Source organism: Mytilus galloprovincialis, chromosome 12, assembly GCF_965363235.1.
Source record: "Mytilus galloprovincialis chromosome 12, xbMytGall1.hap1.1, whole genome shotgun sequence".
In the NCBI taxonomy this organism is placed as follows: Eukaryota; Metazoa; Mollusca; class Bivalvia; order Mytilida; family Mytilidae; genus Mytilus; species Mytilus galloprovincialis.
The window spans coordinates 30,756,531-30,783,437 of record NC_134849.1 but is presented as its reverse complement, the minus strand read 5'-3'; the positions used below and the strand labels follow the sequence as shown (position 1 = coordinate 30,783,437).

General features: G+C 30.3%; 2 protein-coding genes across 3 annotated transcripts in view; both read right to left on the bottom strand.

Moving 5' to 3' along the window:
* The window catches only part of LOC143055445 (uncharacterized), a 32,202-nt gene extending 15,422 nt beyond the window's left edge, over nt 1-16,780 (bottom strand). The window contains exon 1 of one of the 2 annotated variants that reach the window (XM_076228589.1): nt 16,767-16,780. The gene's annotated coding sequence lies outside the window, so the exon portion shown is untranslated. Of the gene's footprint in view, nt 1-9,128; nt 9,148-16,766 lie in introns of those variants that run through there. The other variant, XM_076228590.1, reaches the window with a different exon arrangement.
* A 4,279-nt stretch (nt 16,781-21,059) lies between these two features.
* LOC143055444 (uncharacterized) lies at nt 21,060-26,473 on the bottom strand. Its single transcript, XM_076228588.1, has 3 exons — nt 26,172-26,473; nt 24,750-24,902; nt 21,060-22,904 (listed from the first exon to the last, which is right to left on the bottom strand). Exons 1-3 carry the CDS (start codon nt 26,422-26,424, stop codon nt 22,687-22,689), a joined length of 624 nt encoding a protein of 207 aa, XP_076084703.1. The 5' UTR covers nt 26,425-26,473; the 3' UTR covers nt 21,060-22,686.
* Between the last annotated feature and the right edge of the window lie 434 nt (nt 26,474-26,907).

Here is a 26,907-nt window from a genome sequence, read left to right as displayed (position 1 = left end):
AAATAGTATTCATTTTTGAAAAATACGAACCATATTACATTTGTATGTGATTCAGTTGAAATAAGGATTGAAAGAGTAACCCGGCATAAATTCATGTTGTTATATTCCGAGACAGACACCTTGTCAGATCTATCGTATACATAGGAAGCTTAACACTGTTAATTATTGTCACAGAGGGAATTCAAACATGCATTTACTCAATCAATCAGTACATGTCGTAATATGCACCTCACGGATGTTTAATTACATTCGCCCGTATTTCGACGTGACAAGTCAGGTCATATATTAAATGTAACAGGTTATTTTATAATTGGGGATAATATAGAATCTTTTGGGTTTTTTTTTTAGGTTTTCTGCATTATCTCTTAAGGTAGATAGGGTGTCTTCCTCCATCTTGGATTTTGAAGAACCAGAAAACAATCGATCTAGATCTTTAATAAAAATGTGCAAATCTTGATAGTAGTAGGTAACTCATGTGTAAGAATTTTTATTTCAAAATAGAAAATGACATGTTTATTCATATTTATGGTTGTATTTTATATAAAAAAATGGAATACATTTGTTTGATTCATTTTCTTCAAACTTTGCCACATACGGTGAGGCAATTCCAATGTAAGAGCAGATAATGCAGATAAAGTTACTTTTATGATAGAATGTGTTAGGAATTTGCCTATTCTTTTTTGTAGCAAGAAAACGAGTCCCGTGACCCCATTTTTTCTGTTTCTTATCTGAAAGCATATTATTAGAGCTATGTTATCATATTTTATCTCAAAATTCTTTGGTGTAAATTTCGTTTTATGGCAGAAAACTGGGTTTTCCATGCATAATCTATACAAAATATGTCAATTTGGCACAAGCAGTAGCGTGAAATAAGCCCCGTTCCCCATTATTTTTTAAAAAGCATGATATAAACTACATTTTGGCAAATTGATAAAAAATTCTATAGATTATAATTTAGACACCCCATCTAGCTTAACCCAATACTGATAAATAAATATACTACAAAAAAGTAAAAGTCTGAAATCTGTACTCGACTTAACTGTTTTCACTCCATCAGTCTGAATTGGTCTGAAAGTTACTTGATAATACTCGACTCAACCAAACTTAACAGTCTAAACTTGTACCCGATATGTACTTAACCATTTTTTTACGCGTCTGAACCATACTCGACCTACTCTGAACCATACTCGACCTAGTCTGAATCCTTCTTGACAAAGTCTCAACCAACATAGACATATTTTTTCCATCTAACTATTGTATTTCATCAATTTAGGAACTGTTATTTACCTTGTCTAGAAATTTGAACAAGAATTTGAAATTTAAAATGTATTCAATATAATATAACATTGAAACCAACATTTCACAATAAACGTTTCAACACCATATTCGTCAATACTTACATCTATAATACTAAAATTACGAGGTCCAATTTGTCAGCCGTCATCGGGTAAAAACGACAAATCAAAGAATTCAACTCTCCATATAACTAATATAGGACAATGGTGTAGATTAAAAATCACACCACTCCAGACCCTTTTGTTTTCCACATAATCAATATTGCCAATAATTAACAAGTTCCGGGTCGAATCCGATACCGATACAAATAGTATATTCAGCTATTACCTTATCTGTACGTTCCGCATTTGACAGGCGCACCACCAAACGGTGTATTTACGATTTTACTATATAAATGGGTCATAATCAAAGGACTGACACTACTAAATTCAATCATTGTCAAATTGTTCCCTATTGTAGTTTTATTCAGCAATCAGCAAGACTTTCTAAGATAACTTATATAGGAAAAAGCTGTTGATTAAAAAAATTCTCCATTCCTGGATAGCCAGGACCTTTTGTTTTCCAAATAATTAATATTTCTAATAATTGATAAGTTCCAGGTCGACGGGTTCAAACAGAAAGATTTGAAAGCAGAGAAAACTGTGTATCTTATAATCGACATGACTTATCAGATGACAATACTAATTACTAAAAATAAGGCTTAGGCATAGTTATATACTTCAATTCAGTCACGGACCCGCGATATCACAGGTGTGTACTTGTATATATATATATCACCTTTAAATTAAAAAAAACAAGTTGATCAAATCATCTCAAAACTGAATTGTGACAGATGTTATTCAAACTTTTTAAATGTTTCAGGTATATTTTTTTGGTTACTGGACAATTTCCCCCATTAACATAGAATTATGCTGTCAGTTGAGTAGTTAATAATGCAGTGAGCAATTTTGTTTTATTACAATATATATATGAAATAGTATATGTAGCAACTTACCTAATTTTAAAAACTACACCTTTGTTATGTAAAACCAAGAATTTAATATAATCATATGATATTAAAGAACTTTTATAGCAATCCTTAATAACCTTTTTGAAAATGAAATAAGTTCTAAAGTTAAAAAAACTCTTAGTTTTCTCTTAAACTCGTATATACTTACCTAGTGATTTCAAAAGGCCTTGCAATTTTAGTTTTTCAAGATGTTACATTTTTTTAATAAGTTTTTTTTTAGAATTGCATACTCTAAGGACAGGTGTGATCCTTTTAATCAGTTTGCCCAAGCATGAAGTATTAATTTATACTTTACCATTTATCAGAAGAACAATTTTATTCATTTCTTGAATATTTTATCCCATTTTTATATATATTATATAATATATTCTTAATTATGATAATATATATATTTCTAATATAAGGATAAACATTTTCAGTGATTTTGTTGGCTGTTGTTACCTCATTAAAAAGATAATTATATAACTATTGTAGGTGTAATACAAACATTTATTTTCCCCAATAAGTCTTTGTTGAATTTGTGCTTTTCAAAAAATTATGCAGAATTTAACATTATTTCAAATAAAGTATTACTTGCCATGAGTTATTTTTTTTTTATCTTGCCCAGTACTATAGACAAAATTTCACATAATGTTTTATTGCATATAAGAAAACAACAATCACTAGGAGTACAGGTCGCGAATGGGTTAAGACTGTTTCAGACTGGTTGAGTAGTAGTTCAAACTATTTTAAATGGTAAATATAAGGGTCAAGCACACATCAGTACAGTCGAGTATGGACTGGGGTCGAGTAATGTTGAGTTAAATTTAGACCAATTGGTCTCGTCTGTCATTTTCAGACTAACTTCAACTTGTTTGTAGTGATATATTTTAGTAGCGAACATTAAAATAATAGTTATTTCGCAAATTCCCTATAATGATTTAAGAGGTTTAATTGATAATAAAAACAGTCGTAGAATTTAATATAGACAATTAATTATTATTATTCGTTGCAAATGTAAGTGAATAGTTTACATTCCGGTTTTACTAGGTGAATCTGAATTCAATAGTTTTCCCGTTGGTCATTTATCTAAATGTTGGACTGCATCAAGACGCAAGCAAATATATAAGACACAGGCACAGATGTTGCTTGGTATCGAGTAAAAAGTGAAATCACAAAAAAAAATACTGAACTCAGTGAAAAATTTAAAACGTATGCCTAAAGGTTATTACAGATTGCAGAGGGAAAACCATCACTATGAAAATGTTTACATTGATGAAAAAGAACCAAGGAAAGAAACAAAAAGTCCTGCTTATGAGTATCTAGTAAAGTAAAAAGTAAGTAACTAAATTGTTTAAGATTCATACTATTCCTTGTTTTGTATACATATAACCAAGATTACTTTCTAAACATCATAGTTCAACAACTAAAGTTGGTGGGCATAGATTTAAGATCTAAAAATTTACTTTGCAAAAGGACCTGAAAATGGTGCAATAAATCTGAGGATGTCATAACTATAGTTTCTGTAAAATGTCAAAATCTATTAACGACAATTTTAAAAAGGTTTGTTATAAATCATGAAATGACGGAATTACTGATTATTGAGCTTATGATACCGTTGGGACGTATAGTCTACCAGCAGCAGTAGCTTTACCTGTATGGTTTGCCAACAACCAGCGTCAAATGCACATTTATATTCTGCATGTGAATGCACTGTGCATGTAATTTGTTGTCAAACAAATGGGGCAGCAGGTTATGTAAACAATGTTTTATGTTTACTGTGTTCATATAAACAAGATCTTCAAACTGAGATATCCAAGGCAATTGAATATGCAAAGAGACAAGCCGAACGCATTATTAACAGATTAAACACAATGAAGACATGAAACAGTTATGGTATGACTGATGACGAATAGACCAAAAAAGGATATCGCCTGGCTATAACACATGTAATTTTCCTTGGATCATACGCAAAGAATGAATTCGAGGTGGCGGTACAAAAAAAAAAGAATTTCTTTTATACGAGCTTAAATCAGCTTCATAATGTTAAAACGAAACTTCGCAAAAAAATCAAAAATTGATATTATGTCCATTCTGTATAAAAATGCTCAAATTCATAGATATTAAAGTTTTATTCTGCTAGACAAGAGATCACCTTCGATTTTAAATTGAGAGTATCAATTCTCAGTGTTCGGCCATTTTATCATCTTCTCCGTTAAGAAACCAAGATATGTCTATAAACCACAAAGGACCAAAACTACAGTAACCTGATGTAGTTGTAATTGCGTGTCGATATCTTGTCAATCGTACGGTTGTTTTACTTGATACGGAAAATGTTATTATTTTTTAAATAACCATGGTCTGTCATTTTTAAACTGTTTATATTGGAATTGGTTAAAATGTCGAAGTTCAAATCATAAATAGGTGTTCCGTGACAATTGTTTTCGAAAATCTAATTTGTTCATAATTGTTATATGTTACACGTCCAGGTATTTAAGCGATTTCCTGTCAGGCTTGCAAGTTCATGCATCGTTTCACTTTTGATGGTATTGAACAGTGTACACGGCCGATAACTTGTAACTTCCATTTTGAACTATCAGGTGTATACTATACATCCCTGTCTTGCGTGTCCAAAAGTAATATACTAGTCATTATTAAACTCATACGCGTGTTTTTAAATAACATTTCTGGTGTAAAGAATATTATTTATAAAAATCTAAACAATACAAAAAAAAAAAAACAAAAAAAAAACATTTGATAAAATAAAAGTCTATTTACATATTTTTTCAAAGGGTAAATTTGGGAAAATGTAAGTATATACTCATTGTCATTGTGAAGGACAGATTGGAACATACCAGAAATATTGATCTATTAAAATGTGATACTTGTCGACCGTTCGTTTATACGCCTGAAAAGGAAGTTACGGAACTATAGCGCAATTTTAAAATTCCAAAGATCTTTTAGAGAACATTCAATTTAAATCTCTTTCATCTTGTTACAGTATTAAAACATTTGATTTTTCTACTCTTTACACAAGTATTCCACATTCTAAACTAAAAGACAAATTGAAAGAGTTGGTATTGCTTTGTTTCATAAAAAGAATGGCCAACGTAGATACAAGTATCTTGTCTTAGGGAGGGATAAATCCTACTTTGTAAAGGATCACTCTGATTCAATCAAAAAATTCTCTGAAACTGATATTATCAAGATGCTTGATTTCTTGATTGACAACATATTTGTTACGTTCGGAGGATGTGTTTTTTAACAGACTGTCGGCATTCCAATGGGAACAAACTGTGCCCCTCTACTTGCCGACTTGTTTCTTTCTTGTTATGAGGCTGACTTCATGCAGGAACTTCTTAGGAAGAAAGATAAGAAGTTAGCAATACTCTACTTTCCGCTATATAGATGATGTTCTTTCACTAAATAATTCAAAATTTGGTGACTATGTGGAACGCATCTATCCGATCGAGCTAGAGATAAAGGATACTACAGATACAGTTAAGTTGGCCTCATATCTTGACTTACATCTAAAAATTGACAATGAGGGTCGGTTTAAAACAAAACTTTACGACAAAAGAGATGATTTCAGCTTTCCAATTGTGAACTTTCCATTTCTAAGTAGCTACATTCCAGCAGCACCTGCATACGGGGTATATATCTCCTAATTGATACGATATTCCCGTGCTTGCATTTCCTATCATGATTTTCTTGATAGAGGGTTGCTGCTCACAAGGAAGCTATTAAACCAAGAGTTCCAAATGGTGAAGTTGAAATCATCCCTTCGTAAATTTTACGGACGCCATCACGAGTTGGTTGTCCGTTATGGAATAACCGTTTCACAAATGATATCGGATATTTTCCTTCCGTCGTAGCTACAATCCTCTTCCCTTTTATGAATGTGACCTACCGAATTAGACTATTTACCGGATTTGTTATCACATAAGCAACACGACGGGTGCCCACTGTGGAGCAGGATCTGCTTACCCTTCCGGAGCACCTGAGATCACCCCTAGTTTTTTTGTGGGGTTCGTATTCTTTATTCTTTAGTTTTCTATGTTGTGTCATGTGTGCTGTTATTTGTTTGTCTTTTTCATTTTTAGCCATGGCGTTGTCAGTTTGTTTTAGATTTATGAGTTTGACTGTCCCTTTGGTATCTTTCGTCCCTCTCTTTTAAAATATATATATACATGTATACATTGAACATAAGAAAGAAAGATACATTTTGTGTAAATTGGGGTAAATGTTTTGTAAATAGACTTAGTCCACGTATGCCAACAGTATGTAATCATCGAATGTCGATAGGCTATTGTATACCAAAAGAAGAAGAAGTAGAAGAGAACCAATTTGATTTAAATACAGGTCGATATATAACTTGCTTTGGTTAATGGAAGTTATGGACATAGTTAAATCACAGATTTATATTTCAATTAGATTGTTCTCGAATAAAGGAAGAAATTAGTCATCATCACAATTGTTGCGACATGCATGTAATATATACGCAACTGGAAGTACACTTATATTCCCCAAGGGATGTAAATATTTTCCAGGAAAACTATTTAGTATCAAAGTTGCAAATCCAATTCAGGATTTATTTTCTTTCTTGATATTCAATAACAGAAATTTAAAGAATAAACTGGGTAATATGGGGTATTCTTGCCAGTTAAAACAGACTTATAAATACATTCAAAAATAAGGAAAGATGACATTAAATTCGTTCTGTCTGTTTTTTTATAAAAAAAAATTATTTCAAAAAGCTGAAGTATTTATGCGTTGTGAGATTTAAAATATTTTGATGAGAACATTAATTCTTGAATATGCAAATTAAGATCGCTTTCGATGGACTAAATTATATAACTGCAATTGGTAATGATCTGTTTTAAATATCAAAGGTTACCGATTCTAATTTAAAATAGTACAATTTTTAGTTCATACACTCGTGTTTAGAAGGCTATTATTATTTATAAATTTATTCAATTAAATTAATTCAGTATTTCATCGTTATAAAAGTAATCAGAAGTAATAATTCATTAAAAAGTGAGCTTTAATATGCAAAATAAAAAAATATACAACGGCTATCCAGTTATTGTGTGACTCTATTACTCCCGTAAATTAATTTTAATTCTTTGTTTACATTTCTGTGTCTAAAACTATCACACCCGTTTATCCTTCATACGAAATGTTGTTCACACCTGGAACGGTGAACTGTGACGGCTAGAATTCACTGAAAGATTAGAAATACATAATTCTAATCTTTTAATTACCTTCAGTTTAACCACGCATTCAACATTCACTAAGTGTCACATAACAATACACATTGTATTTTCACAGTACAAGAAGAAAATGTTTGCTGGACTGAAGCAAAAAGGTCAAAATACAAACATGTATTTTTAATACACTATCGATCATGTCAGTTTCGTATGTTTGTACAAAGTATTTGTAGGATCGCGTTATAAGTCGGTTAACTTACAAGACTTAAATGAGATTAATTTCACGCCCGGCATGCAAAAAGACTTAAACTTCGTCACATTAAGTCAGAAAGTTTGCGGAAATAAAATAAATAATTCCCAATTTTCTTCTTTATTAGTTTTCATATCAAAATAAAACTTGGTGAATATGTTTTTTATGGTATTATAAACATAATAAGATAAGTGAAAAATCGAGAATTTTCCCTTTAATGATAAGGTTGGATTTTTTCACAAAATGTGGAGGCTGTGGCAAAATCCGATTTGAATACAACATGTACAATAGATGTGCATGTCGAAAAACAGGGTAAATGTGAAATAGTAGATGTTATCATGGTTATGTAAATTAGATTTTAAAATATTTGAAAATGTTTAATTTTGATATATTGTGCTAAACATTTTAATATGGTTTGCTTGATGTTTCATATATTAATCCAAACCTTTTAAAATGTATGCTTATATAAGGATGTTAAGATATGATTTTGTAGAATGAATTATTTTACTATTAATCGCGTTTTCTTTAGAAACATAACTGTCTTCGTGGCATTCTTTCACCAATAAGCAAAATAAATACCGCATAACAATTTATAAAATGTCGAGTAAAACAAAGAAATTAAAATAATTGAAGTGAAATTATCAAATAAAAAGAAATGTGATACACGTTTCTTCTCAGGTTTCTTTTAAATATGCGCTTTTGACATTTGTTAACATTATAAACATAATAAAGGCGGTTTTTAATCGTTGTAGATCAATCGATTGTATTTCAGTGTAATTGTGTGTATTTATAAATACATATGACTAATATTTCCCATTCAACAAGATCAATATCTGGGTCAATCATTGGTGCCCTTTAAATACCCACCTTTTAGCGTTATGTAGTCATGGTAGTAAATTACTCAAAATTACACATGTAAATCATATCTATTTAACATTATTGTTGCAGAAACCATCTCTGTATAAACATGATAAATACGTAATACAATTAATTAATTAGAATAATCCTTAGATCTATCATGTCTCATGTGTCTATGGATCATACATTTCGTGCCCAACATTAAATGTTTGACATGTTGTAATATGTTTCACATAACCTTCTGCTATCTATGTATACTATATGTAGCTTATATTTTTTATGCCGATATATATATAGTTATTATTTGTTTTTGTAAAGATATATAAAGAGGATCATTATTTGATAGTATTCATACGTCATTTTAGCTTACCGTTACAAAGCGTTCATATATGTTTACAAATTGATAGTATTTAACCATGAGAAATTCAAAAGTTATGATTAGATGACTGAGGTATTCATATGTATTACTTATGTTGATTAATAATAAATAATGTTTTATGTTATTTCATATGAATACAAAATATACCTTCTCATATTAGTCCATTGGGGAAGTAAATTATAATTGCGCATGTCTGAACTTTGAATAGTAATTGTTTTATAATCACGAGTTTATTAGTAAAATCACGTGTATTAAAATTTACATATTTTTGTGTATAATATTTTAGAAGGATTTCTCTTTTATTTTTATTGATTTTACAGTTAACGAAAAAATGAAATTCATCGTCTAGGATATTACATATTTTACATTTTCTTTCATTCCGTGGTATTTTTGTATATCGTCCTGTTTCTATTAAAAGACAATGATCGCTTATTCTAAATTTGGTTAACATTTTTCTTGTTTCTTTACTTGAGTGTGATAGGTTGTATTTCATTTCGTCATTTATATTTGATATAAGAAATTCATATAGATGTATTTTAATATTTTCGTTCAAGTTATTTATTTTATTATTAATACATTTAATAAGAGTTTGATAATAGTTTTAATATAACCCTTTGTTAATTTGGGTTTTAACTTTTTAATCTTTTTTAAAGTTTTAGTTTCCTTAATAAGTTTGATGTCAATATTTATATCTTGTGACACATTTTGTGCAAAAGTATACCAAGAGTATATTCCTTTAATATCTAAATTTTTCGAGAATTTAAAGGCTTTATAAAGAAGTGGGTTTAGATTTTCATTATTTAATATAGATAGGTACATCATAGTTTGGGTTTTTATGAAAGTTTCTAATGGCAAAAGTCCAAGTTCATTTCTAACAGCTAGATTTGTTTAGCTTCTTTTTGTCCCCAGTACTTGTTTAATAAAATGTAGCTGTTTTTTTTCTAAAATAGTTTTATCAATAAAATGAAAAGCATCTGGTGTTGAACTTTTTTGTTAGCTCGGAGTTAAGCTCTTTACAATTGAATACAAGTGTCCATATAACATATTTCACTATTATATGTTAGAAAATGTTTGACCCAAGTTTCAAAAAGGTTGAAAGACACTCTCACAGGAAGTTGTCCAAAGCCTGATGAGTAAGAGTTAATAGCAAAAAAAAGTTTTCTTGCCTTTTTTGCAAGATCTGAACTTCAGTTTAGAACTATAGTTTCACTGCCGTTAGATGTTATAACACATCCAAGGTATTCAAAAAGAGAGCCTTGGTGTAGTGGTTAGTGCATCGGACTACTAGCACAAAGGTTCCTGTTTCGATTCCCGTTCCGGGATGAAAATTTCAGGAACTGATTTTCTGCTCTCCTTTGACACCATTTGCGAGTATGGTCTTGGGGAAACGATGATAGTCCGTCGGAAGGGGACGGACGATAAATGGCTGACCCGTGTTAAGAGAGAGCCATTTATCCTGCAATTGGGTGTTCTACTATACCGATACAGCTCTACAGATATCGCTATGCTGTTTCTGTATACTATACCGATACAGCTCTACAGATATCGCTATGCTGTATCTGTATACTATACAGATATCGCTTTAAAGCTCCGCCCACTGCCGGACTGAGTATTATATGAACCTGCGGACCTTATAATGTGTATTGCAGTTGCATTCCAATGACGTACTAATTGCGAATTTACGATTACTTTTATACGTTCTGTTTGTTTCTTTAGAGCAATAAGAATCACACCAATTGTCTGATTACATACACACATAAACAGCAGTCTTTTCTATGATGACAACTATCGATTTCAAAACTTGAATGTTTATGATTGTGTATTAAAAACAACCATGTCAATTTCAGCATGCATGTTTAGTGGATGTCGAGTCTGAAGCGTAGGACAACTCGCACACTCCTGTTTTAAATTGGACAATGTTTTGTTATTTGTTTTTACTGTTGAAATTAGTTGTTATGTTAAAATAGATAATTATTCACCTCGGGCCTCAAGGGATTTCAAATCGAAAAATAAATGCAAAACATGTGTTTTTGTGTCTTTCAAAACACAAATAATATACAGAATTAATTGCAGGATAAAGACAAGAACTGTTTATTGTCTTTAAATATCAGCTGTATTTGTACTCGGCTCGAAACAGGTGTAGTAGCTCGCTAAACGCTCGCATACAGTGTCACCTTGATTCCTAGCCTCGTACAAATACAGCTGATATTTAAAGGCACTAAACAGTTGTTGTCTATATCTTTTGCACGTAACAGACACCCTTGTAGATTTCGAAAAAGAACAGGCTTATGCCGCTACAAGGAAGCACTCGCAACGGTAACGTGGAAAGGGATTAATATAAGTTGCAAAACTTGTTTCCCAACCCACTTTAAATAAATATTTTTAAACTAAGGTATTTATATTCATATACTTTTTCAAGGTATTTTCCTTTAAATTTCAAAAAGGGTTTATTTATTTTACTTGGGTAATTTTGTAATATCATGGTTTTAGATTTTTTTGTATTAAGTGATAAATTTTGCCGTTTATCACAATATTGAGAGAGATTATTTAAGCTATTTTGCAGACCGTTTTCGGTCTCTGATAATATGATTAAATCATCTGCAAATAGGAGACTTCCTATGTCTGAATTTATAAGTTTTACAGGGATACAGTTTTGCTTTTCAAATATCTGACTTAAGTCATTAATAAAAATATTGAATAAAGTAGGGCTTAAAGAATCTCCTTGTCTTACACCTTTATTTTTGATAAAATGTCTAGACTCTGAATTATTATGCTTGAAAGAACAAAGAGTATGATTGAGTTGTGCTTTAATGGTGTAAAAGGTGTGTTTAACAGTGATGTTTATATATAGCAATGTTTTTAAATTCTGTTTCTATGTGTTTTTGAAATTCTTTGTTGACAGAAGAGCAGTTTCCTTGGTTTTGAAAATGTTTTTCTAGCTCTTCTAAGTTTTTGAATATTTCTTCAGAGTGATCTTCATGTTTCCAAACTATCAAAAGTATAAAATAAACAATTTACAGGATATGGTCTAAATAGGATGTAGCTTCTTTTCGTGTGAAATTTAGCCAAGACGCCACTTAATTAACTATCGAAATGACCTTCTATGACCATATAAGCGATGTAAACATCAACATAGATATAAATAGATTATGCAACTCGTGCTATTGGATTTTTATTGGTCTGTAAAATTTTGTATTATAGATTAAAAATTTATATTTATCGTCGTTTTACCTTGTGTGTGGATCGAATCAGTAAATCAAATTATTTACCTTTGTTTCACTTTCAATGTTGACATTCTGTTTCTTTAAACACCCGTGCACTGACAATGCATGCGCTATTCTATCTCTTTCTACGAGGTTAAATTAGAGTTCACAATAATACGGCTTTAATGAGGTCGAATTATTCACTTGCAAGTGAATAATTCATTACCAAAATTTATTAGCTTAATTTGTCAATATTGAACTATTTTAGCTGATAAAAACAAATTATTATTTCACTATTTCACTTTCATTAATGATTGAACAAAAAAAATCATACTTTTGATTTTTTTTATATATCTCGTAGCTAGTGCCCCTTTAAGTATTTTCAAATATTCCTCTGAATTGTTTTTATAGCAGTTTTCAAGTTTTTACCTACATTTAGCTTTTTTGTTTAATCATCTTTTTGAAAGTTTTTAGAAAGTTCAAATATCTAGTTTTATATGTTTTATCAAATGGATTTGCTTTAATATTTCTCCCGATGGCATTTATTTGATGTTTTAAATCTGTTATTGCATTATCCGACCATGGTTGTTTATTTTTTGGTTTACTTTTCTTAAAGTTTTTTCTTTTAATAACACATGAATTTTCAGCTAAATTATATAAACTAGTTGTTAGTTTATTTGTTTCATCATCAACACCTCTTTGATCATAACTGAAGTTTAATTTGCATTTCAAAGTTTAAAATATTGTTCAAAACAGTTTTTTCTGATAAATGGTCAAGCAATTTTAGTTTTGATTTTTTGTGACTCCCACTTAAAGGATTTATAGCTAAGCCAATTTGAATTTTAAGAGATATCAAAATTATACTCTCTTTGCATATATTTCAAGAAAATCTTAATTTTTATATGATCTGATAGATAATTAAACAATATTAGATTTTTTTAAAAATTGTCTGACACATATATCTAACTTCTGGAGTCAGTGATGTGTTACAATATGTTATTAAAAGTCACAACATAGACTAATAATCTCAGATAACGTTGATTTTGGTTTATTAATTCTCAATTGTCTTATTTTTTAAAATTTTAGAGTTCGTATTGTCCCACATTACAAGTTATGCTTGTCCCCATTAACTTATGATGTTGCACGTTCTTAAATAGGCAATATGATAAGGTACGTTTTCCACTTTTCGTGGAAAGACCTTCTGCCTTTGTTCTGATTGTATTTCTATTTATAAAAGGGTTGACCAATGAAATCATACAGTGACGAGAATTTCCAAATACATCCTGTGTAACCGAACAGTAATTATTATAGGAGTTATTTCCCCTCGTCCCTTTTTCCATGTTATCTCTATTTCTATGAAACCGTAAAAGATGTCAACAAACTTATTTCACCAAATTGAGGGTCACCACTTAAGAATGATTTGGATAAGTTCAACCTAAGTGATTGGATCACATTTTATGTGCGCTATTTCCTTTTGTAAATTTAACAGTGATATGTTAAATAATTTCATACATCCTTATTCATAGAGGCCTTATTCTTTTAATATTGCCCGTTTGGAAGAAAATTGAGGTCATGGTCTAAGGTCAAGGTCATGTTTTTAGATTTTGAAATGGACTATTATATTTATTCTTTAGAAACCGTAACAGTTAATTATATATAATGTGTTTGCCAAATAATTGTTTACGATATGGAGCAATTTAACTTCAACCGATTAAAGTCGAACTTTTTTGGCCACCCTTTATCGGAGTTTTCTCCCAATTGAAATCGGTAATACTCCTCAACTATACAAGTGAATGACCTGGATTCTGAGATCACTGACCTATAACCTTGAAATTGAGGTCATGGTCAAAGGTCGATTTGCCGTTTTAGGTTTTGACCTTTTTTTTTTAAATCATACTGGTTCATTGAGAAACCAGGAGGTTTTTCGTTTGGTTGGTAGACATTGACCTTTCAAAAAAAAACTACCAGAAGTAAAATTATTCAAACCGGAAGTAGTCTGATTCCTACTAACTAAGAAAAGTACCTAGAAATCTTATCATTCTAAATTAATTTGAAGTAAAAAATTATATGACTAGAATTTTTTCGATTTAATTCTTTATTCTCGCATATGCCAATCGAGGTGGAAAAGACCTGGAATTGTCCTCTGAACAGTTGTTTTTAATTATTCCTTTATATTTCAATGTCAAATGAAAATTAAATTAATGCAGGGGCTTATCAAATGGACAATAACTGAATTGTTTTTAAATATCAGCTGTATATGCACAAGGCTGCGAAACAGATGTAATGTGCGCTTCAGCGAGCTATTACTCCTATTTAGCGGTGAGTATTAAATACAGCCGATATTAAAATATCCTCGAGGAAGAGGTAAATGTGTCCTAGTAATGTCACTAGCGTTCTCTGAGCATGTACATTTTCATTATAAAAAAAGATGAACTGATAAAATTGCTGTTCAACATCATGTGGCAAGTGATTTGAGCAGGACGAGAACATTTTGATGTTAAATGAATAAAAGAAATATACTGATACATCAAACTGAATTTTTATCGTGCTAGTAGTCAAGATAACAGTCTGCAGGAAGACATATACCACTACACAGACAAATTATTTTGACCTATGGCTTGAATATGACAAAAATTGCCAAGTTCACAATCAAAGGAAGATAACCCAAATTTTTAATCCAATTTTGTGATTCAAGACACAACTAGGATCTAATTTAGTTGATTGAAGCAGAGGCTGATCCAAAACTTTGCATAAGGGGGGACCCACTTACTGACCTAAAGATTCCCTATATAATCAACGTTTTTCTCTCAAAAGAAGGGGGCAGATCATAAAGAGTCTATAATTTATGTAGGGAAGAAGAATTGGGTCGTGAATTTCGTTATATATAAGAGTGTTCTTTCTTCTAACATGAGAGACAAACATTTTCACTTGTACATATATACGTAATCATAGTTTCTCAGAAAATGATTCTTATTAATTAAGCAAAGTTCCATAAAATTGTGACTAAAATATGTCTATATTCAAGTGATATTTATCTTCCCATGCAATTCTGTTCAATCATGCAGATATGCATGTCAGTGCATTATATTTATATTACATGTTTGTGCTAGCTTGAACCATGTGAGGACCTCAATAAGTTTCAAAACATTAATTCTGTCCATCAAAAAGATTCACAAACTAACTTTTTTTGTTTTTAAAATGCAATTTAACTATTTAAACAAGTGTGTTCACGCTAAAATGACTAGCCTAGATTCATTATTTATTTTGAGTTAATAGTCCTAAATAAAGAGTTTTTATACTATTATCATATAAACTAAACATTTTAAATGATCTATTACAATGAGCTCATGGTCTGATAATCTAAATCAAAAGACATGTACGCCTTACAATTACTTGTAGTACATACACCAAATATAGCTGATGTTTTGCTTATACAAGAAATATATAAGAAACAAATCCAACCATAAACACTTTTAAATATTAACCAATGAACTATGAACACGATGTCAAGATTAAGACAGACGTGAATGATTCCACGTATCATATATAGTTGACTGCATTGCTTATTGTATTTGAAAAACAGACTGAACCAGAAAAACTTTTCATTAAATAATGAAAGATGACAAAGGTCAAGGTCTGATGAACCATGCAAGACAGATATATATATATATATATCTATGTTGTGAAAATAAATAATCATTCCCTTGCTTTAATGAAAATGAAAAATCTTGCTTCAATGGTGCAGTAAATAAATAATCTGTCCACTTAATAGTTTACAAAAATAAATAACCGATGCAAAACAAATCCTCCTCCCCCTCCCAGAATATCAACTGGTCGTCCCCTTATAGTTATTAATTCGAATATTTAGATACTTGTATTTAATGTTACTATTTTAATATTGGTACACATGTAGCTATGCACTTGTTTTAGAAACACAATTATTATATGGAACGTCTTTCAAAAAAAGAATTGTCCTATATTACAAGATTAAGGTATACATAGACCAGGCCTAGACAAGACGTTACTAAGAATAGAAGTATTAAGGTTTTCCGAAAACCTATATTAATCCTAATATTTACATGTATTTCTTAAAATTATAACGAATTGAATGTACAATCAAACTGAAATGCCGTTCAAGAACACACGTAAACATGTGATTGGTTGACTGATTAGTAGTGTGACATTTAATTTTGATGATTCCTTGCCAGCAGTTAGAATTTCTAAATAAATACAAAATAAAACAAATCATCACAAATGCTACATTATTTTGTAAAATGTATTTTAATATAAATACAAAATATATGTTTCCTTGATAAAATCCGTTATCGGTTACTCTACTTTTAATCTAGATCAAGTTTCAAGTGTTTACAACTAAATAATTTAAATCGATAGTGTCTCCCTTGGTTTCTTCCGTCTTTTTTTTACCTTATTTAATTTATTGCTATCAATAGTCGTAAATAATGTAAATCATGTAAATGTTACAACTGTATTTTAAACAGAACTAATTTGAATCATCGAATATATTACGTATTTATATATAAATACTTGAAGATAATTTCCTAAATTTAAAAATACTTGTTACCTTCGTCTTTGTTTAGTTAAAAGGGAAGTAAATTATGATTGCGCATGTATAACAATATTTAGATTTAATTCGAAATTCCTGAATCATAATGATTGACAAATATTAAATTTATATTGTGTCGTTATTTAACATGATGTTAGAAGTATGAATCTAAATAAATATTTTCAATACAATTTGTAGACTAAAGTGCATGTCATATATATAATACACACTTCAAGTTCTTAATAAAGCTAGTCAACAAAGAAGTATTCGAATGGCATGTTCAAATTGAAAAGTTCACAAATATAAATAAATTAGCTGTCACCTGATATCTGAGCCTGATATGCTATATTTATAGGCTAGCAACATATACATGTTTATTAATTACGACAACATGATCAACAATCACTGAAACTAGACTAGAGCTGCAAAATGTTTCATGTTTTCTAATTCTTTGGTTCTTTGGTTCTTTGTATCTTTATTTTTCTATCTATAAAGTATATATGCTTGTTTCACACAACAAATAACGAGGAAAAAAAGGGGGGGTCTTAATCTTTTGAATACCTGTATAACAATTACAAATAACTATTTCTGTGTTCAGTGGATAATAAATATTCGACAAAAATCTCCCACTTTATATTTTCAAAGCAACAAATTGTAACATAGTGTAATAATATGCCAAAATTATTGTCATACATGATTTCAAAATTTTTTTAAAAAAATGTAACCTCGTGATAAGTTCGTGTACCAGTTCATTTCAGAAACCTTTCTAGTGGTTGATTTTGTACTATTTTGATTTGAAGGAAAAAATATTTGGGCGCATCAACCCGAGAAAGCAAACAAAATGTAAAAAAGGATCGATGTGTAATTGCTTAAAAATGCAACTTGGAGCAGATTTGTATAAAAGCATACAACTTTGCTTGTTTCTGAATCCTAGTTATTTAATTCATGCAGTCTGCCTTTACAAATCTTTTTCATTTTTCAATATATTCCTTTATGCGAAGATTTATCTTAATAAACAGATAGTATAAAGAAAATCTTTTTTTTTTCTTTATATGAGAGTCCAACGAGACCAAAACATATATCTGAGATATCCAATTTTTGAATTTAGATGTTTATTCACAAAAATTATAATCAGTGACCATAATTTAACATATTTTTTTCATATATAAACAAGGGCAGATCTGAATATACCTCGACAATAAGAAAACGTCTAACTCGTAATACCATAAAAGATGAAAAGTAGAAAACCGCTTTCTCCTCTACCATGTTTGTTTACTGTCTATATAATATAATAGTATATATATGAATTTTTTCACGACATCGCATTTGATTCTCCAATGTGGCCCGAGAACACAATTAAAATAGTTGTCCTGCTTAATCCTTTTTATATGAACCAGTTGAAAAACATGTTTTTTTTTTAATGAAACGGTCTTTAGAGCTGATGATAAGGGACTCTTATTATTTATTTTTTGTGGTCATTTTTTGGCATTTGTTAGAAATAACTTGTTTACTTATAAATATGACATGTTAATAATCTTAAAATTTGTGAAAATAGATTTATAGCTTTTCATATTCTAGACAATTTCTGTTCTTTGGTGAATAATGCATTGAACGGATAACAGAAGTTTATTCAAACAAAATAGACAATAAAAGATCATAACTATGAAATAACCGTTCATGGCTAAATGTGCCTGAGTTGCCGTCCAAAGGAAGATAACCCAAGGTTTTTATTTATACAAAATTTCATAGTTTTCATAGTTTTCTTCGTCTGTTGAAACGTTTAGGAACTAGTTTTTTTTTTTTGTCTTAGATTTGACCTATAATTGTTCTGTGGTTGTCGATGTGTTTCTTGTTTTTTTTTTCAAGCCTGAGACTTCTGTCGCAAAAAGCTCGACATAGCATCGATAGCGACAACGCTAGCGTTAACTATAGGTATATATAGGTCTAATAGATTTGTTGTATGGTCCGAGTACACAGTTATTTCGTAGTGCATTTCTTTTAGACAATAAATGAAAATTAAAAAAATCCCACCTGCGCTTTCTCAATAATATTTTTACAGAGTGTTGTACTACTTTTGGGACAAATTATATCAAAATTATAGAAAACTTCATCAGCTCTAACTCAAAATATGGACAATTTTGTGTTAAGGGGGTCTTGAAATCTTTTGACAGCTTCCGAATTGCTAATTTCTGACCTTTTTCAGCTGGACCTAATCACTACTTTACATTAATATTTATGACCCAAATTTTTTTACAGTGTCATTTCACCCCCCAACTTGCTATATGAGGCATAAAACATGGAGAAATAAATTTGGAAGGGGTATAACAAAAATTGGCAAGTAACACACTGTCCACACTAAGGACTATATTCGGACAACGAAAATCAAAAGGACGATAACTGTGTACTCGGACCGTATGGAAGGATTATAACATTTTCATGTTGAAATGGCAGGTTTCATGGTTAAAGTAGTTTTGTGTTAATATATTCTTTTATTTGGTGTATGGAATGTTTGTAAAGTGTATATGACTTTCTGGTAGACATCTTCTAACCTTGACCTTGTTTTTTTTGTTCATTTGTCTATGTTCAGTTCGTTTCTAATAAATTATGAACAATAGTATCTATATTTGGTGTGTTTGGTGTATGAAATGATTATAAGGTGTACACATATTAATTTTCTGGTTTGGTTAATCTGACCGTGACCTAATTTTTTTTATCATGTAAAGTTAAGGTGATACTTGTACCAAAGATTTAATTTAGACTCACAACCTGACATCAATTGTCATGCAGTTAGGCATGCAAGACAGTTCAGCATGTGCACTCTTGTTTATATAAATTATACTGTTGGTTTTCCTGTTTGAATTGTATTACACTAATCACTTTGAGACTTTTCTTAGCTTTCTGTAGGGGTCAGCTAAGGCTCTGTGATGGAGGCCGTACTTTGACCTTTCTTTGATTCCTTTAAACACAAAATGACCTGGTTGGAGAGTAGTTTCATACCACATCTTCTTATTTCTATTAAAGTCAATTCTGATGAGTTTATTGTTCTTTAGTAAATAATTAGTTTATTAGACCTGAGGACAGGAGACTCTTAACAGCTTGTTTGTTGTTATAAATTTGATGCTGTTTTTATTGAGTGTTCCATTATATGTATATATGTTAATTGTATTAATATATGTTGGTCACATACTGTAAAGTTTCTATGACAATAAAATATTTGATTTGATTTATTTAAAATGTGCATATGTGCAGGATATGTGATTGAAACTTTTCATTCCAAGTATTGTGACACTTCATCATAACAGAACACCAATTTTAACACAGTAACAAACACACAAACACCATAAGGAGTACATTTCATGTACTCCTTTTTTTTAAACAAGAATGTGTTCCCAGTACACAGATACCCCACTCGTACTATCATTTTCTATGTTCAGTGAACCGTGAAATTGGGGTAAAAACTCTTATTTGGCATTAAAATTAGAAAGACCATATCAAGGGGAACTTGTGAACCAAGTTTCAAGTTGATTGGACTTCAACTTCATTAAAAAGCTTCAACCTTAAGTGGGACAGACAGACGAACCAACGAATAGACGGACACACAGACCAGAAAAAATGATGCCCCTCTACTATCGTAGGTAGGGCATAATAAAACATATTGTTTAGTCACTAGTTTATTATCAGACTGTATGTTGACCTTTATGCACTGTCTGCAAGGTTGCATCTGGGATGATGGTCTGGGAAATTTGGACTGCCACTGGAAAAGTAGGGTATATTTGATATGGACAGAAATTTTGCCTTGCAATGTTTCATCTGGACTAGTATGGTTGTTTATGGTAAGAGTAATTTAAAGAACTATACATGTAAAAAAAGAAGATGTGGTATGATTGCCAATGAGACAACTCTTCACAAGAGACACAGAAATTAACAACTATAGGGCACCGTATGGCCTTCAACAATGAGCAAAACCCATACCGCATAGTCAGCTATAAAAGGCTGTGTGGTCATTTTATCCAAATCTTTTATATTTCATTCCTTGAATAAAATTGAGAATGGAAATAGGGAATGCATCAAATAGACAACAACCCTACCAAAGAGCAGAAAAAAGCAAAAGGCAACCCTGAATGGCCCTAAACAAATTTATGTACTACTTTAGTGAAAATGGATGTTACGCTATACTCCAAAACATATAAATGAGCTAAAATTAAAAATCACACAAGTTTACCAAAGGCCAGAGATTTTAGACAGGCACAAAGGGGTTTGAAGACAGTAAACTTTTAAAATTGTTCAATAACATTAAATTAAAACAAAATAAGAAAGATAATTTTATTCTTTACATTGATTTATATAATGTACATTTTTGATGATTGATGAATTAAGTATCTCAATTAAAAAAACATACATGTGACATATTTGCATAATAATAATCTTTCCTCAGAGTAAAATTATTTTCCACCTTGCATATACCCATCATATAACATGTATAAGATCTGGTGGACTCTTATAATTATTTTTAAAAGTATCTCTGAAAATTTATTTATACATGTTTTGAATTTAATGACTCTCTAATGCATTCCTGTAATCCTGGTAATTGAAAAGATATTTCTGATTTAATTTTCCAATTGGTTATCGAAATTTTTTTTTCGAAATTGTTTGTTGCATACCCATTTCATAAAAAAATGGTAAATATAGATTTATGATATTGAAATAAAAATGAATGATTCTTGTATATACATATTTACAAAACTTGAGTAAAAAAGGCTATAAAAATAATTACAAGTGATTTTTCAGTACATATAAGATTTGTACTTAAAGTCAATCACACATTATATAACAATTGATATGTTCAACTACACAAAGAATGGAATGTATTTGATGCTTTTCATTTAGGAAAAAATGCTTGTGTCAGCTAATTTGCCTTCTTTAAACTTTTTTGCCAAATATACATCCTTGAAATATAATGACAAAATACTGTTTCTTATCTGTTAATTCTCATTTTAACCAATTATTTCAAAAGGATTGTTTTATACTGCACTTTTTTATAAAATAAAATAATAAATGGTACTATCTTTATCAGTTAATTTTTTATTTCAATTTGTGAAATTCCCCTTGTCAGCTATTGATTTTATGAAACAATACCACATAACTTAGATCTTTATATATACATAGATCAAAGGTATAGGCCGTGAGTTCAAAAAATCAAAAATATTACTATTTTACAAAATTATCTCCCTTTGTTAAAAAAAAAATCAATAGTACAGAATTTGCAGTCTTCCTGTATCGTGTGTATAATTCTTTGAAAGGGGAAATTTTCAGTGATAAAAACTGTTTCTACAAGATGTTCTCTTAACTTTATAATATCTTTACAGAAATTTCTCCATGCCATTTGCTAAACTTTTACACATTAGAACAAATGTAGAATATCTTTACAAAATGATCAAAGAATTAAATTGGCACTTACTGAAGATATATACAATGTGTATTAAACATATAAAGCCTGAACATATATAAATATGAAATCTGATATATTTAATTTCACATGTAATAATAACATGTAAAATGTCACAACCTGTACAATGCATATTGAACAATACCACAATCATTTTAACATTCAAATGTTTTCTCTATAAAATTTGATTTTTTTTAGGAACATGATGAATATTAAAAAAAAAAATGGAAATTTAATTAAAATAAGCAGTTTGCAATATAATGTATTATATTTTAACAAAACACTTGAAAAAAGAAATGAATAATGTGAATTAAATCTGAAATTTGTCATGTTTTCTTATGTAAAACAAGTTATGCCTATTGAAAAAAATAATAATCCATAAATCAAATTTCAATGAAATTATACAAGTTGAAAAATTGCAATGTTAAAATAAGTCTTGTTTTTTATACAATGCTTGAGAGATGTGTCTTTTGAGAGATAAACCAGTATGATCTATTTGTAGTAGTTTTTATGAGGATAATCCTCCCTAAGTTCTTGTTTGATGCTCCTCCCAGCCAGCAACAGCAATACAGCTGCAATCAGTGTGAAAATAATGGAAATGACAAAAAATCCATATCCCCATGATAAATAGTTCTGGTCTGGTCGCGGCATCCAACCTCGATCTTCTTTCTTCACTCCAAATAGAACCATTTCTATAAATCCAACCAGAACTGGAAAAATAAATTAAACCATAATTTTTTTATTTATTTCATATTGATATCATTGATAGGGGGTCTCATTGGGGGTTCTGATCCCAGATCCCGCTTATTGTTTTGTCAGATTCCTGCATCCCGCTTACACTATGTACATTGTACAAAAAAAAATGTATGTAAGCAATTCTCATTTTTTTGTCATTTCCCATTTTCATGACACAATAATTTGACTTTCACATGTCACGCTTACAAAAAATCAGCAATCCTGTGTGACGCTTAGACCCCAATGAAACCCATTTAATATGGTCATAATTATAAATCAACTGATTACAAAATTTTTTAGTTTTTAACATCTGTTTATTGTTGGACTGTAACAATAAACAGATATTTTAAACATTGTTAAAAGTTCAACAATAAAATATCAATTGGAATGACTTCAAGATTTATATTTATTTGTGTACCTATGTCTTTTGATTGAGTTAAGCCAATATTCCAATTGACATTTTACAGTGTCACAGTCTTTCTATGTTGTGATGTTACACTATTGTTTCAGATAAGGGTGAAGGATTGGTACTATTAAAATGTTTAAACCAGCTTCTATTGTTTGCACCTGTCCTAAATAAGTCAGGAACCTAATATTCAGTAGTCATGGTAGTTGACGATTGTTGGTGTGGTTCATAAGTGTTTCTCGTTTTTTATATAGATTAGAACGTTGGTTTTCCCGTTTGAATGGTTTTACACTAGAAATATTTTGGGGCCCTTTATACAAATGTAGCTTACTGTTAGGTGTGAGCCAAGGCTCCATGTTGAAGACCGTACCTTGATCTATAATGATTTACTTTTATAAATTGTGACTTGGATGGAGAGTTGTCTCATTAGCTTTAATACCACTTCTTCCTTATATCTAATTATGAGCTAAGACTCTGTGTTGAAGACATACTTTGACCTATAATGGTTTGCCTTTACAAATTGTGACTTGAATGGAGAAATGTCTCATTGGCACATCTTCGTAAATCCAATTTATGTTATTTCCTCATTTTTCATTTTCTGTTATTTTGGCAGTTAATTTATTGTTTTATTGTCATGATTGTTTATTATTATTCATTTTTTGTACATGCATACTTCAAAAATCCTTTTATGCATTTTGTACATGCACTCATTTTTATTTTGAGTTATGTCTTTTATATGATCTTCAAACATCATTGTAATGTGATATTACATGTACATGATGTATCATGTGTATTGACATTTATATTTTGTAAATTTAGTGATTATTATGTGAAGCTATCTGAAAACTTCTTGATGCTATAATTTTGTTTTAATGCTGCTATTTTCAAATCCCTTGTATATCAGGATTTTGCATTAAATTTTTGTGATACCACTCGGTTTATCTGTTGGTAAAAAATGTAATTTCTGAACTACAATGTATTACATCATGCTCTACCCATGACGCTTCTCAGAGTCAGATGAATTCAAATAATTTGTGAAATTGTTTATTTTGATTTTAAGCATCAAATATATCCAGTTATCAATAAATTATTTAAATGTATTTTAGTACTACATTGTATTTACACTCTTGGTATTTAGCTAAATTTTGTCTTTGAGTGACCTTAGATCTGCTCCTAATAACCTTACATTGTATGTTAGATGTGAAACAACAACCACTTTATAATCATGATAATTGTGACATCAATTTTTTTTAATTTTGATGCAAAATCTTAAGGAAATTTTACGTATAAATGGCAGACATATTGGCACAATTGTAAATAAGTCTATACATCCTTTTTAATACTGATTTTTATTTTAACATGTTTAAGCATCAAATCTCTGCATGATTATCGATCAATCCTTTTCAATACTCACCCACAAAAAAGTAGACAAAACTAATTCCCATGAGGATTACTTCTTTCAGATAGTACGGCAAACAATTCAGTACCATTAGAATTAGAACAAATGTGATGATGACGTGAAACAGCAGACATACACTGACCATAACTTGACATACGATAAACCATGCTGAAATGTAAATCATACATTAGTTAACTGAAGTCGAAGATGAAAAGGGGGAGGTCAAGATCTAAAATGAAAATAACAGTCTTATATCTTGTACATTTGTGTAGCTTAGACATACATTTTGCTTTTTTAAGTGTAAAATGTACATGTATTTTTTTTAAATTATAATGTCATCAATTGTCAATGTGTGATTTTTGCCCTATTTATTTTTGATAATCTGGGTGTTTTTGGAAGATCTCCCATAGTCTTCTCTTTCATCATGTTCATATCTAATGTAAACTTAAAGACAAAAGCTGACTATGCAGTATGGGATTTGCTCATTGTTGAGTTGTAAATTTCTGTGTCATTTTGGTCTCTTGAGGAGAGTTTTCTCATTGGCAATCATAGAGTTTCATCTTCTATTTCATATTTTAAATTTCTCTTTATTTTGTCACAAATCTTGTCAGTTTATTTATCATATGTATAATATCAGTATAATTATATCAGATATATATATACTCTTATTTGAGGTTAGTAATGCTCTTTACTGTCAGGCATCAAACGGCCATTTTCAAATTAGTTAAAATATCCGTATCGTGATTCGTCAGAGGTTTCAAATAATTATCGTTATTTTTGGAAAAAAATTAAGGTGATTCGTCAAAATCATTCTATTTTTTAATCGTCTAAAAGAAAGTGCATATTTTATCGTTATGCACCAAAAATTACCGTCAACGTCATTTGACGATAATTTTTACCGTTCTTCGTCATGAAGGTATCCCTATTACCACCCTCTTGTGGGTCTTATTTGGGGATTCTGATCCCGGATCCCGCTTACTGTTTTGTAAGATTCACGTATCCCGCTTACACTAGGTTCGTAAGCAATTCTCATTTTCTTGTAATTTCCTGTGTCCCGCTAGACTTCTTTTCCCGTTTTCACGGCACAATAATTTGACTTTCATGTGTCACGCTTACAAAAAATCTGCAATCCCAGGTCACGCTTATACCACAATGAGACCCACTCTTATTTATAAATAACAAAATTTATTGATAAATATAAATATATGATTTATTATGTATAATGCAATTATGGTATTCATGTGGGTATCAGGTGAAACAATATCATAGAAAATAAGGTACTGTATGAATAAAAATTTATATTGTATGAAAAATCACTTCCGGTATTTGAAAATGAACAGGTAAACAAATAAAACTTTAAGTAACTACCGTGTAAATTTAAAATAAAAGTCTTGTAAAATGTGTGACAATCTAAAACTAAACACAAGTCAGACTTACGTGGTGATAGCCATTCCCAGATTGGTCTGTACTGGTCAGAAAAGATATACCAACAACCGAGGTATCGTTTTCCATTATAGTCCTTCCAAAACGTGTAGTCATTGAAACAAAACTCCCATAATCCACATTTGACAAATCTGTTTTCAGATTTAGAAAATGATTCTATCCAATAAGGGCTGGCAAATGATCCAACCATAAACGCCACAGCCGCTATTGCGAATATTAAACCAATTACCGATTTCTTTTCGGCCATTTTTCTGTTTTACCTGTTTCGACTGTTATTTAACAGGTGCGAATTGTATCGGGAAGGTAAATGTAAATGCAACCGGGAACCAGTCTACAATGTCATTCGCTAGGAATGTCAACAACTTGGAAGAATCCAATTCAAATATAAGGTAAGTTTTATTTTCATTAAGATCTGAAATTGTAAAGGAAAACACAAGGATTTGTTTACAAACCCTTGGAAAACATCACAACGGCATTACTTACAAAAGAATAAAAGAAAATCAACAAACAAATGATTTTATAAGCAAAAAACTGTACAAAAACAACTAAACAAGAAAAAAAAAACAAAAAAAAACAAGAATATGTGTCCTCAGTACACGAATGCCCCACTCGCACTATCATTTTCTATGTTCAGTGGACCGTGAAATTGGGGTAAAATCTCTAATTTGACATTAAAATTAGAAAGATCATATCATAGGGAACATGTGTACCAAGTTTGAAGTCGATTGGA